At 62.2% G+C, this 12,473-nt stretch overlaps 2 protein-coding genes across 11 annotated transcripts in view; both read left to right on the top strand.

Annotated features, from left to right (window-relative positions):
* Window positions 1-5,965, top strand: part of CD81 (CD81 molecule) — a 21,717-nt gene extending 15,752 nt beyond the window's left edge. For all 5 annotated transcript variants that reach the window (XM_011988207.1, XM_011988210.1, XM_011988209.1 and 2 more), the window contains 6 exons: window positions 2,575-2,672; window positions 3,472-3,546; window positions 3,978-4,082; window positions 4,432-4,533; window positions 5,193-5,279; window positions 5,369-5,965. In XM_011988207.1, the coding sequence (XP_011843597.1) occupies window positions 2,607-2,672; window positions 3,472-3,546; window positions 3,978-4,082; window positions 4,432-4,533; window positions 5,193-5,279; window positions 5,369-5,431 (498 nt within the window). In that variant the 5' untranslated portion in view covers window positions 2,575-2,606 and the 3' untranslated portion in view covers window positions 5,432-5,965. The remainder of the gene's footprint in view (window positions 1-2,574; window positions 2,673-3,471; window positions 3,547-3,977; window positions 4,083-4,431; window positions 4,534-5,192; window positions 5,280-5,368) is intronic.
* A 3,076-nt stretch (window positions 5,966-9,041) lies between these two features.
* Window positions 9,042-12,473, top strand: TSSC4 (tumor suppressing subtransferable candidate 4). 6 transcript variants are annotated; one of them, XM_011988205.1, is made up of 5 exons: window positions 9,191-9,352; window positions 10,524-10,696; window positions 10,879-11,035; window positions 11,196-11,237; window positions 11,430-12,473. In XM_011988205.1, the coding sequence occupies exons 4-5, from the start codon at window positions 11,219-11,221 to the stop codon at window positions 12,206-12,208; spliced, it is 798 nt and encodes a 265-aa protein (XP_011843595.1). In that variant the 5' UTR covers window positions 9,191-9,352; window positions 10,524-10,696; window positions 10,879-11,035; window positions 11,196-11,218; the 3' UTR covers window positions 12,209-12,473. The 6 variants fall into 6 exon arrangements, with proteins under 6 accessions (XP_011843594.1, XP_011843592.1, XP_011843593.1 ...); XM_011988204.1 differs by lacking the exon at window positions 10,524-10,696 and having other exon boundaries at window positions 9,042-9,352; XM_011988202.1 differs by having other exon boundaries at window positions 9,042-9,352; window positions 10,387-10,527; window positions 11,196-12,473.

The raw sequence follows: 12,473 nt of genomic DNA, 5'->3' as shown, positions 1-12,473 counted from the left end.
CAGGTGAGGGCCCTGGCCACACGGCGTGCCCGTTCCTTCTTCCCCATACCCCGCTCATGGGTCAGACGGCTGGTGCTGGGGTCCAGACGGTGTCAACAGGGACAGTCCCTGTCCTCCCCAGAGACAGAAGCCTGTGGCCCACAGAGGGTTTCTGGGCCCAGCCGATTCTGGGGAGGGTCCCGTGACCCTGCCCATAGGTTCCTGGCCTCTCTCGGGGCGTGGTGCCCTCACAGGTGTGTGTCAGGAGAATGGGAGAGGCTGCTTGTCCCGCGGGCTCGTGTGGAGACACCCCCTGCACGCAGCTGGGGCGCTCCTGCCCGCGTCCTCAGAAGCACTTGGCTTAGCTTTGCCCGTGTGCCTGGGCTGTGGGCAGCAAAGCCTGGCCAGCATCCTCCTATCTCCGAGGGTGCATCTCTCCTGGGAGGCCCCTCCCGGGCCTCTTCCTCCCCGCTCCCCAGATCATTAGGGCTATTTGGGGTCCAGAAGGTCCTCCCAGCCATCCTGGGCCTTGTCCTCCAGGGCCACCAGTCCAGCCAGTGACAACCACAGCATCCCTGGCCTAGAACGAGGCTGCCCCCAGCACATTCCTCGTTCCTGTCCAGGGACAGGAGGGGCTGCCCCTTCTCCCGGACCTGGGGCCGCTGGGTGTGAGGCAGGTGTTCCTGGAAGGCGTCACTCTCCAGGCACCCAGCGGCCGAGCCTTGTGGCTGGAGCAGCTCCTGCTGCTGGACCGGCGTCCCGCCCCGTGTGGCCGGAGAGGAGCTGAAGGGTCACTAAGCTTCGGGCTGGGGCAAGGACAGGGGACACCCCAGAGAGGTATGCCAGGCCTCCTTCCTGCGCCCCACTCTCGGCAGAAGCAGAGGTCACAGGCTGTGCTGAGGCCCCATGGGGCAGTGGTGCTGCCTTCACAGTGCCAGGGCAAGGCTGGCGTTGGAAGCCAGGGTCTGACCTGCACGGTGTCACCGTGGTCACTTCAGAGCTCCAGCCCCAGAGCCGCCCACCCTCGGCCCTTGGCTGTGGTTTCCCGGGGCTGGAGGAGCCTGCTGTGGTGTTGGCCACACGACCACAGGACCCGTCACCTCTGACATGGGCTCTGCCTGGGTCCCCACTGGACGGAGACCGCTTGGATCTCCTCTGGCCGTCAAGTCCTTGCCCATCCCAGAACTGGCCTTCTGGAGCCTCTTGCTGTCCCCGATGCGGGCTGGGCCCTGCCGAGGGCTTTTTTTCCCAGCGCTGGGAACAGGGCGGGTTTGCTGGGCTCACTCCCCTCAGAGACGCTGCGGGTGCGGTGGGTTAGGCCTGAGGGCTTTGGAGAGGAGCCTGGGGTGGGGCTCGGGCCTGGCAGGGGGTCCGGCAGCCCTGGGCCTCCCACCTCCTGTCAGGACCAAAAAAGGCAATGCGCCCCTCCTGACCTGCACCCGTGAGTGAACCCAACCTTGCAACCCAGGAGTGTCAGGGCCTGAGGGGAGGGAGACCTGGCTCCTGGGCGCTGTGCCCATAAGGAGGTGGCCACCTGCAAGGCATTGCTGGCAGAGGCTTCATCTGATCAGGCAGGAGGCTGGGTGGCCAAGCCCTAGATCTGGGTGTGTTCTCTGCCTGGCGGTGGGTCCTGCCCCAGGCACCTTCTCCCCTGGACTGGCTGGGCAGGGACAATGGGCCTGGCTGTGAGGAGGGGGCCTGGGCTGCCTTCTGCATTGCCGCAGCGACAGGGGACAGTCCCGCCTGCTGAGGGATAGGGGAATGGGCAGGCACTGAGAGACACTAACAGCTGTCCCGAGGGTACAGGGCCCTGTCTGGATGGCCAGGCCCATGTCTCGGGCCCACAGTGTGCCCCCCACCCTTGGACGGCGCCTTCTCCCTCCCCAGGTGTGTGCTGCCCAGCCAGGGGCCGTGGGGGAGTTCGGGAGGGCTGGCCTACATGTCCTGGTCCAGCTGTCCCAGGTTGGGTGCTGGGCTTCAGCCCTCAGCCCAGGGCCTAGGAAGCCAACTTGATCCGCCCACACAGCAGCCAGGTTCAAACGCAGGTCCCATAACCGAAGTGCTGCTGTGCAGCCAAGATGGGGGGCAGGAGCCAGCAGGGCCCCCCGCCCTCTTCTCGCACCACACTGGGGAGGCAGCACTGGTTCCGGTTCCGGTTCCTGGGCTGCCCCCTCAACCCCAGCCTACAGCGGGGCCCACCCTGTGCCTTCTGATGCCACTCCCACCCCACGCCCAGTCCCAGAGGCTTTGGGAGTGGGTGCAGGTGGTGGGTGGCGGGTGGCAGGCTGTGGGCCACACACCGTAGGTGTCATCCCTGCGAAGCACCTGTCACCAGCACTCAGAGCACTCACAAGGTGCACAGTCCCCACGTGGCCTCCTCAGTCTCCGTCCTGTGTCATGGGAGAGGTAGCTGAGGCACAGAGAACTCACCAGGCTGGGCTGGGATGTGGGGTCCCTCGCTGCTCATCCCTGGCCATCAGCAACCCCACATCTTCCCAGCTGGGCGGCCCGTGGTGGGGTCGGCACCCAGGACCCTCCGGGGTCTTGGGCTGTGACGAGTGTGCAGGCACCCACCGGTATCTCTCTCCCCACAAGGCATCTACATCCTCATCGCTGTGGGCGCTGTGATGATGTTCGTTGGCTTCCTGGGCTGCTACGGGGCCATCCAGGAATCCCAGTGCTTGCTGGGGACGGTAAGGCAGGGGGACTGGGGATTCATGTCCCGGGCTGCAGACGCCGGGGCCCGGGAGGGGCTGGGGGCTGCGTCTAGCCCTGAGGAGGGGCCAGAGCTGGTGCTCAGGGCGGAACCTAGAGTTCTGGGGGAGGTGGCTCCTGTGCCCTGGTTTTCCTGTTTGGTTTTTAAATTAAATCCCATCATGCTTGATCTCCATTGTGGCCAGTTCCTACGTGACCGCTTTTCTTTGTCAAAAAATAGCCACAAATATAACAGGGAGCAAGCCTTAGCTCTGAGGCGAGCCTCAGCGTCCCGGGCACACCGCCCCCAGTGGGAAGCCCAGGCCTGGCTGTGCCATCCAGGGCCTGGCCAGTCCAGGAAGAGAGAGCCTGTGCCCGTTGTCTCCAGTGGGGGAAACTGAGGCACATCCCATGGCTCCCCCTTCCTGTGGGGAGCAGGAGCAAGGGGGTGGGGAAGACCAGTCAGGGGTCATGCTGCTGCACACGCCTCCCTGGGGGCTGCAGACATTCTGGACTCACCAGCCTGTGACCCCAAACCTCGCGCCCCCCCCTTCTACCCCGTCCTGCGGAGCCTGGTGCCGCGTGGGGACATCGTGGGCTTTGACGGTTCCTTCCTGGACTGAGTCTCAGGCCCTGTGCCCCAGGGCTCCACACAAGCTGCTCACTCCTCGTCAGGTCGTGGGCTGGTGACTCCCACTAGCCCCTCACACACACACCGGCTGGGCACCTGGGTGTGTGTCCCGGGGCCCTTCCCACAGCCTGCCCTCTTTCCTCCCTCTGGCTACTGCCTGGCTCCAGTTCTTCACCTGTCTGGTCATCCTGTTTGCCTGTGAGGTGGCGGCCGGCATCTGGGGCTTTGTCAACAAGGACCAGGTGAGCCTGGGTGCGTGGGTGTGCCCCTCCCCCGCCACACCTCCCCTGTCGCGGGTGGGGTGGGTGAGGGGGGCACCCTCCTCCCCTGTCGCCGGTGGGGCGGGTGAGGGGCACCCTCCTCCTGTCGTCGTGGGGGTTGGGCTGACCCATGGCTTGTGGGAGCTCTTTGGGCTCCTCCTGGGTCCCCCGTGCTAGGAGGATCTCCAGGGGCTTTATGGAGGAGGCAGCATTGGGGCTGAGCACAAGGCCAAGCTCCCATGTCCCAACACCCCCTGGGCACTGAGAGTGCAGAGTCCTTGTTCTCTGGGGTCTGGCCTCGAAGCCACCCTGCCCAGGGAGAGCCTGGGAAAAGTGCGTCCGCCTGGGGCGGGGTGGGGTGGGGGCAAGGTGGGGGAGGTCCCCCCGTGCATGTGACCGCATCCCTCCCCCAGATCGCCAAGGATGTGAAGCAGTTCTATGACCAGGCCCTACAGCAGGCCGTGGTGGATGACGACGCCAACAACGCCAAGGCCGTGGTGAAGACCTTCCACGAGACGGTGCGGCCCGCGGGGGCGAGGGCGGGGAGCAGGGCCGCGGGAACCCGGCTGGGGAGTGTCTCGTCCTGAACAAATCCTGCCTCCGCCCAGACCTCAGGAGCAGGAGGGGTGCCCTTGGGACCTCCAGGACCCCTGGGCTCAACCGGTCCTCGGGTGGGAACCTAGTGGGCCAGGCTGGCCCAGGGTGTGGAAAGCTCTGAGCAGCGCAGCTGAGGAGGAAGAAGGCTGGCCCCTGGATGCGTTCTGCAGTGGGGAGCGCTGCGTACCCCTGCCGCCTCCCCGTGGGTTCCCCAGAGCCGCCATCCCCCGGGCACATCCAGGGCTGACCTCGCACCCCTGCTCTGTGCAGCTCGACTGCTGTGGCTCCAGCACGCTGGCCGCTCTGACCACCTCAGTGCTCAAGAACAATCTGTGTCCCTCGGGCAGCAACATCATCAGCAACCTCCTCAAGGTGCGCGAGGCTGCCGGGGCCGCGCCTGATCCCCTCGCGCCGCCCAGCCCCTGGGTGGAGTCGGCAGGTCACACAGCAGCCCCACGGGGAGCGACCACGCTGGGTGGCGTGGCCCCTGCCAGGGCTGCCCTGCTGGGAGGGTCGGGGTGGGACTGCATCTGGCCCACGAGGAAGGCAGGCGCCCTGCGCTGCGCATGCCGGGTGAAGAAGGTGGAGGCTCTGGGGGGGCGGAACTCACCTGCACCCCCAGCTCCGCGTGTGCACTTGTGGGTGTGGATGCCCCCGACAGCCTGTAGCTGGCAGGGCCTGCAGGCCGTATAGTGCCCTGTGGAAGCTGCCTGCTGAGGCCTCAGTGAAAGTCGTCAGTAGGTGCACATCAGTGATGCTGTAGGGGTCTAGTGACACCAATGATCGTGATCTCAGGGGAAAAGGGCACAGTGTGCCCCAGGCATTTCGCGTTTATGTTAAAAAGGGTGGAAAATAGAAAGCTGGCAGAGGCTGGGCCGCTGCACCCACCTGGTCCGAGGTGGGTGGGGGGTGGGGGCTGTTTCCAGGATTCCCCTCTGCACTTTCTGTGGTGACCGCGGATTACTGAGTGACAACAGGGAGCCGGGAGCCGAGGCCCGGTCCCTGACCACACGCGCCTGGCCACCCTGCAGAAGGACTGCCACCAGAAGATCGATGAGCTCTTCTCCGGGAAGCTGTACCTCATCGGCATTGCTGCCATCGTGGTCGCCGTGATCATGGTGAGTGGGCGGGGGCGGAGGGCCTGTTCTCTGGGCTGCCCCTTCCTCAGGGCCCTATGCTGACCGAGCGCCCCACCACCCTCCCGCAGATCTTCGAGATGATCCTGAGCATGGTGCTGTGCTGTGGCATCCGGAACAGCTCCGTGTACTGAGGCCCCGCAGCTCTGGCCGCAGGGACCTCTGCAGTGCCCCCCGAGTGACCCGGACACTTCTGAGGGGGCCATCACCGCCTGTGTATATAACGTTTCCGGTATTACTCTGCTATACGTAGCCTTTTTACTTTTGAGGTTTTGTTTTTGTTCTGAACTTTCCTGTTACCTTTTCAGGGCTGACGTCACATGTAGGTGGCGTGTGTGAGTGGAGACGGGCCTGGGCCTTGGGGACTGGAGGGCAGGGGTCCTTCTGCCCCTGGGGTCCCAGGGAGTTCTGCCTACTCAGCCAGGCCTCTCCTGGGAGCCACTCGCCCAGAGACTCAGCTTGGCCGACCTGGGGGGCTGTGTCCACCCAGCCCGCCCGTCCTGTGGGCTGCACAGCTCACCTTGTTCCCTTCTGCCCCGGTTCGAGAGCCGAGTCTATGGGCACTCTCTGCCTTCATGCACCTGTCCTTTCTAACAGTCACCTCCAACTGTAATCACAACATCCTGAATCTGTCATTTAATAAAGAAGGAACGTCAGGCATGCTACCAGGCCTGTCCAGTCCCTCAGTGCCAGTGGCGTCTGAGACCTAGGGGTTGGCCAGAGGGCGGGGGAGTCCGGCACGGGTGGGGCTCGGCTCTGTGGACTGTGTGGGCTCCAGGGTGAGGGGATGGGTTGGGATCCCTGGTGTTCACAAAAGGAGTCACTCTGTAAAATTTGCGGAGTTATTTATTCTGAGCCAAATAAGAGCACCTGTGGCCTCTGACACAGCCCCGGGAGGCCCTGAGAACTGGTGCCCAAGGTGGTCCGGCTACTTGAATTTATACATTTTAGGGACATAAGACATCGATCAATACATCTAAGATGTATGTTGGTTTAGTCAGAAAGGTGGGATGATTTGAAGGGGAGGGACTTTCAGGTCATAGGCGGATTAAAAGATGTTCTGATTAACAATTGGTTGAGTTTATCTAAAGACCTGAAATCAATAGAATGGACTGTCTGGGTTAAGAGGAGGAGTTGTGGAGACCAAGATTCTTCTTATGCAGATGAAGCCTCCGGATTGTAAATGTTTCTTATCAGACTTAAAAAGGTGCCAGAATCTTAGTTAATTATCTCCTGGATCAGGAAATAGACCCTGAAAGGGAGGGGGATTCTCTATTGAATGTAGATTTTCCCAAGAGACAGCTTTGCAGAGCCATTTCAAAATATATCAGAGAAATATATTTTGGGGTAAAATACTTTGACTTCTTTCAGGGCCTGCTGTCATGTTGGTATCTTATTGATACAGAGTCTGTTTTGTGAGTCTTAAGGTCTCTGTTTATTTTTAGGCAAGAGTTTCGCTCTTGTCGCCCAGGCTGGAGCGCAGTGGCGTGATCTCGGCTCACGGCAACCTCCACCTCCCGGGTTCAGGCGATTCTCCTGCCTCAGCCTCCCGAGTAGGTGGGACCACAGGAATGCACCACCACACCCAGCCAATTTTGTATTTTTAGTAGAGACAGGGTTGCGCCATGTTGGCCAGGCTAGTCTCGAACTCCTGAACACCCGAACTCAGGTGATACACCAAGTGCTGGGATTATAGGTGTGAGCCACCACACCCGGCCTAAGGTGTCTGTTTTAATGTGAATGCTGGTCAGCGGTGCCTGAATTCCCACTGGAAGAGGGTATAATGAGGCACATTGGGCCACCCACGGTCATCATGGCCTGAACTAGCTTTTCAGGTTTACTTTAGAATGCGTTTGGCCAAGAGGTGTCCATTCGGTTGGCTGGGGTTGCTTAGAATTTTACTTTGGGTTTAAACCAGGGAGTAACTCCAGGTAGCAAGGGCCCTTTTGTGAGGGTTCTCTGTGTTCTCTTTTGGGAGAGGCCCTGTGTTGCCTGCAGTCACTTCCACCCTGCCCCTTGGACACACGAGGAGCACACAGTGTCAGCAGGTGGGCAGGAGGGGTCGGGCAGCCAGGGAATGCAGTATGAGATGGGCTTGGGGTCGGGGCTGGGTGCGCTGCAGGACTCCTCCTCCTCCTAAGGGACGGCAAAGGATGGACACACTGCTCCCTCCCGAGCATTTGAGGGTCTCTGTCCTGCCCATCTATTTCCTGTAAATGTTCCTTTGAGGAGCTGGTGGCTAAGGCCTGAGCCATGTCTCAAAGGGGCTGGAGGGGAAGAAAGACCTCGTCCTACTAGGGAGCCCACCAGCCCCTCAGCGGGCGGTGGTTGGGGGGTGGACAGGCTCTGGGGCTCAGCAGCCCCTGCGCTACCGGTACTTTTCCCTGTGTCTGAGCTCCTCCAGCCAATGGGCTTGGTCTAGACTCTCCTGTCTTCCCCTACATCGTGGGGTGGGGCTTGCTCTGGGTCAGGCTGCTTTACCCTAGTTGTGGGGAGGGGGATGCTGGCACATTTAACTGACCCCTGGAGGAAATGAGTGCCTGGGAATTCATGTCTAGGGCTCCCAGCAGCCTCTTTGCGGGCCAATTTGGAAACTGTCCCCAGCCCTGCATTTTAGGGGGTTACAGAGTCTCTCAGAAGGCCCTCCTCCCCTGCTGCTCCCAACTTCCAAGCCTGCACTGGTTGGGGTAACAGGATGGTTCAAGGAGCCCCCTCTCTGCTTTCCACTATGTTCCCTGTGGGGAGGGAAGAGCAGTTTAAGGAATAAGGTATCCCAAAGGCGCACAGCAGGCCGGGGGCCGAGGAGGGGGTCCTGCTTCCCCTCCTTTTCTCTAGGCTGAGCCACAGCAGGTCCTTGAGTCCTATTTCCCAGCGGATGCCAGGACAGCAGGCCCTGGCGGAGTTCTCTCTCGAGCCTTTCAGAGGGACCAGAGGTCTAGCAGCCACGGGGAACTCAGATTCCTTGACTGTGTGGGGCATGAACTCTCCCAGCTGAGAAGGGGCACAAGGTGCCAACAGGGCCCAGTGGCCAAGGGAGACGCGGCTTGTCGAAGGGAGAACCTGGGCCCTCGTCTTCCCTTTCAGGGCGGGCAGCTGACCTGCCCCCTGGACAGGCTCCCAAGCACGGCGGAGGCCAAACCTTCCCGGCTGCCGCCCACCCAGCCACGCTGACTTGGAAGCTTGAGCGTTCAGCGGCCTCCATCCTGCCCGGAAGGACCAGGGACCTGGCCCCGGCTTCCCCGCAGCGCCCTCGGGGGACGTCTCAGTGCCTCCCGGAGCCCGGACCAATGCACCAGAGCTGAGGGCCCAGAGGTGTCAGGGTGGCCGGGCAATTGTGTGAGGACGACGCCCCGCAAGTTTGCGGCCAGGGCCCAGTAAACCCCTAGGGGTGGGAAAGCGTCGGCCCAGCCAGCGGGTAAAGCTCCCTTCACCCGTGACCCAGCGGCCACGAGCCCGCGTCCTTATCTCGGGCTGGGACCGCCTCTGCGTCTGGCCTGAGCGGGACCGTGGGATCCCGGGGAGCCCCGCCTCGCTGCATTGACGAAGCCCAGCAGGAGCGACAGTTACCGCTTCCGGTCAGGACCGGAAGTGCCGGGAACGGCATTCGTTCTCCATACGAGATGATGCACTTCCTGCCTGGGACGGCCGCTGTTCTCGCGGTTTCCGACAGGTGGCGCTGGGACCACGGGAAGCCGGCCCGGCTGTCGGTTAGTCGTCGAGCATTCTGGGAATTGCAGGCCTGGCCCCTCCTCTTCCTGTTCTTCTTGGTCAATTCCGGTCTTGGTTCCCCAACAAACGCCGTCCTTTCCGGGGCCGCTTCCGAGCCGGACCCAAGGGCCGGGGCGTAGAGTAGAGGGCCGGGCGCATGCGCACAGGGCTACACCTCCCGACAGGCGTCGGGAGTGGCGGCCCAGTGCCTTGTGGGAGTTGTAGTTCTGCAGGCGCAGAAGCCGCGGCGCTCGGCCGGCAGAGCACTCGGTTTCCCAGAGGGCTGAGCGCGCCGCACGGACGTGCGGCGGCGACCAAGATGGAGATGGCCGTGCATCCTTGAGCCGGTAGGTTTGTGCTGAGGGAGGACGGGCCACGGTGGCCGGCCGAGCCTCCGGAAGGTCACGGAGCGCAGCTTTAACACTTGAGCTCGGAGGCCCCGCTGTGCTCGCCGACCCCCGTACCTTGCGACCGGGCCCTTTGCACCCACCAGCATCCTCTTGAGGCCCGGACCCGGGCCTGTCCAGCCCGACTTCGCACCGAGAGCCAACTTGGCACTGAGAGTTCGTTTTTTCCCTGGCGGGGAGGTCTTGCTGGCACATAGAGTGGAGAAAGGCCGGGCTCTGCATTCATGTGGAGAAAGAGACGGCTTCCTTCAGCCTCCGGACATGAAGGAGTCAACTCTGCCCTTCCACTCATTGCCGGATCTCGCCGAGAACCCCGAGAACGGACTCCCGGAGTCCCTGTCTTGCAGCCCGATCCCCGCTCCCCCTCGGAGTGCCCCGCTGACCAGGCTGCTTCTGGCCCCGGCGGCGTTCTGCTGCAGAGGACGGGAGTGCGAATCTGGGAAGCAGGGGTCTGGTTGGAACTCCAGCTTCGTCTGCAACATACTGTGTGACTTGGACAAATTATGTCCCCCGCCCCGTTCCTGCCAGTTTTAAAACGGTCATCAGTGTGGGGGGTACTGGGTATCGCCTTTCCCTGGGGTGGCTTCTTCACTGAGGAGAGTCAGGCCTCAGAGGAATTGAGGTCCTTCCTGTGTTTGACCTGGTGGAGGGCACTGACAGTCCCTAATAGTACCCCTGACCCCATCCTTGTTGGGTGCACAAGACACAGGTCACCCTGGGCGGGCAAGGAGTGTTGGTAGCAGGAGAGCGGTCAGTGGATGGATGGCCGAGGACAGTGAAGAAGGGTGTGGATGGGCCGTCTTTTTTGCTTGGAAACGCAAGCTCTGAGGCACCTAGTCACTCTACCACTAAATGGGTACAGGAAGCAGCATTTGTCCAGGCAGCTGGAAAGGCAAGGTATGTGCTGAGTGTTACAGGAGGAAGGCCACTGGAGGTCGCTCCAGGAGCTGCGGGGATTTGCCTCTGCCTAGCAGGGCTGCTCAAGGTGATGGTCGACACCCCACTTTCCTGAGAGCTTGACCCTCAGATGCCAGGGCCTTGGCTGCAGATTCCTTGGGAGCTCCCGGGGATCTTCCAGCAAATAGGAGCAAACCTTTTCCCCATGGATCAGGAAGGTGCCGGCTCTTTGTGGAGTACCAACTGTTCACCCTGCACAGCAAGCAGCTTATAAGTGGCCCTCCTGCCTGATCTCAGCCCTGGGTTTAAGCCCTGGGTGGCTGCTTACTACTAAAATCGCTTAGTAGCTCCAAGCTTGCCTGCAGAGGGTTGGCACGATTAAATGAGGTAACGAGTCAAAAGTCCCTACCCTGAGTCCTAGCCTGTCAGGGGCTCTGAAAACCCAGACTTAGGTCGGTCCTGCCTGGCACCTTGAGGGGTGACAATGTGCTGGCACTGGACATAACCTGTTTCACACATGCATGCTCTGGTCTGAGGTTGGTCCTCTCCCCCACCCCACCCACCTGCAGTTGAGCAGCTGAACAGCGGCAATGCTGGGGCACTCCCAGGCCTGAGACGACCACACCTGTGCCACTGAGGACCTTCATCAGGGCTCCGTTCACCTGGCCCACTTGGCTGTCCGGTCACTCTCCAGTGTCAACCACTGGCACCCAGCAGCCAAGAGAGGTGAGAGGAGGGCTTGGAGGGGGAGGCGGGACTCCACCCTGTGTGGAACAGTTCTGTCAGTTGATTCTCTACTTGTCCAGGGGCAGTGGATCTGCAGGGGGAACTCATTCTCAATACTGTTCCTCCTGAGAGACAAACTTCCTGGGCCGTTTTGGTTTAGGTGTGGCGTGGCCCTGGGGACCCATGGCTGATGCAGGGACAGGTGAGCCGTCCCCCAGCGTGGAGGGCGAGCATGGGACGGAGTACGACACGCTGCCTTCCGACACAGTCTCCCTCAGTGACTCGGACTCTGACCTCAGCTTGCCCGGTGGTGCCGAAGTGGAAGCACTGTCCCCGATAGGGCTGCCTGGGGAGGAGGATTCGGGTCCTGATGAACCACCCTCACCCCCGTCAGGCCTCCTCCCGGCCACGGTGCAGCCATTCCATCTGAGAGGCATGAGCTCCACCTTCTCCCAGCGCAGCCGTGACATCTTTGACTGCCTGGAGGGAGCGGCCAGGAGGGCTCCATCCTCTGTGGCCCACAGGAGCATGAGTGACAATGGAGGCTTTAAGCAGCCCCTAGCGCCCTCAGGCCGGTCTCCAGTGGAAGGCCTGGGCAGGGTCCATCGGAGCCCTGCCTCCCCAAGGGTGCCTCCGGTCCCTGACTACGTGGCACACCCCGAGCGCTGGACCAAGTACAGCCTAGAAGATGTGACCGAGGTCAGCGAGCAGAGCAATCAGGCCGCCGCCCTGGCCTTCCTGGGCCCCCAGAGCCTGGCTGCCCCCACTGACTGCGTGTCCTCCTTCAACCAGGACCCCTCCAGCTGTGGGGAGGGGAGGGTCGTCTTCACCAAACCAGTCCGAGGGGTCGAGGCCAGACATGAGAGGAAGAGGGTCCTGGGGAAGGTGGGAGAGCCGGGCAGGGGTGGCCTTGGGAACCCTGCCACAGACAGGGGCGAGGGCCCTGTGGAGCTGGCCCATCTGGCCGGGCCCGGGAGCCCAGAGGCCGAGGAGTGGGGCAGCCCCCATGGGGGCCTGCAGGAGGTGGAGGCACTGTCAGGGCCTGTCCACAGTGGGTCTGTGCCAGGTCTCCCGCCGGTGGAGACTGTTGGCTTCCATGGCAGCAGGAAGCGGAGTCGAGACCACTTCCGGAACAAGGGCAGCAGCCCTGAGGACCCAGGTGCTGAGGTCTGAGAGGGAGATGGCCCAGCCTGACCACACTGGCCACTGCCATCCTGCTGCCTTCCTAGTGGGGCTGGTCAAGGGGCAGCCTGGCCACTGCCCAGCTGGAGTGGGAGGAAGCCTGCAGGCTGCCTGTAGGTGGCACTGGAGGCCCTGGCTGCAGCTCTAGGCGGCGTCCTCCCGAGCAGAGACCTGCTGAGGCTCTTGGGGTGTGGGGTGTGGGCTGGAAGCACTGGCTTCCTGGTGGGGACAATAAAGGTTTTGGGTCTTTCTCAGA

Source organism: Mandrillus leucophaeus, unplaced genomic scaffold (genome assembly GCF_000951045.1).
Source record: "Mandrillus leucophaeus isolate KB7577 unplaced genomic scaffold, Mleu.le_1.0 Scaffold325, whole genome shotgun sequence".
In the NCBI taxonomy this organism is placed as follows: Eukaryota; Metazoa; Chordata; class Mammalia; order Primates; family Cercopithecidae; genus Mandrillus; species Mandrillus leucophaeus.
This window is presented reverse-complemented; position numbering and strand designations above follow the sequence as displayed.

Excerpts from the sequence above, each read along its gene's own strand:
- TSSC4 (XM_011988200.1), top strand. The coding sequence starts at position 11,219 with ATGGCTGATGCAGGGACAGGTGAGCCGTCCCCCAGCGTGGAGGGCGAG.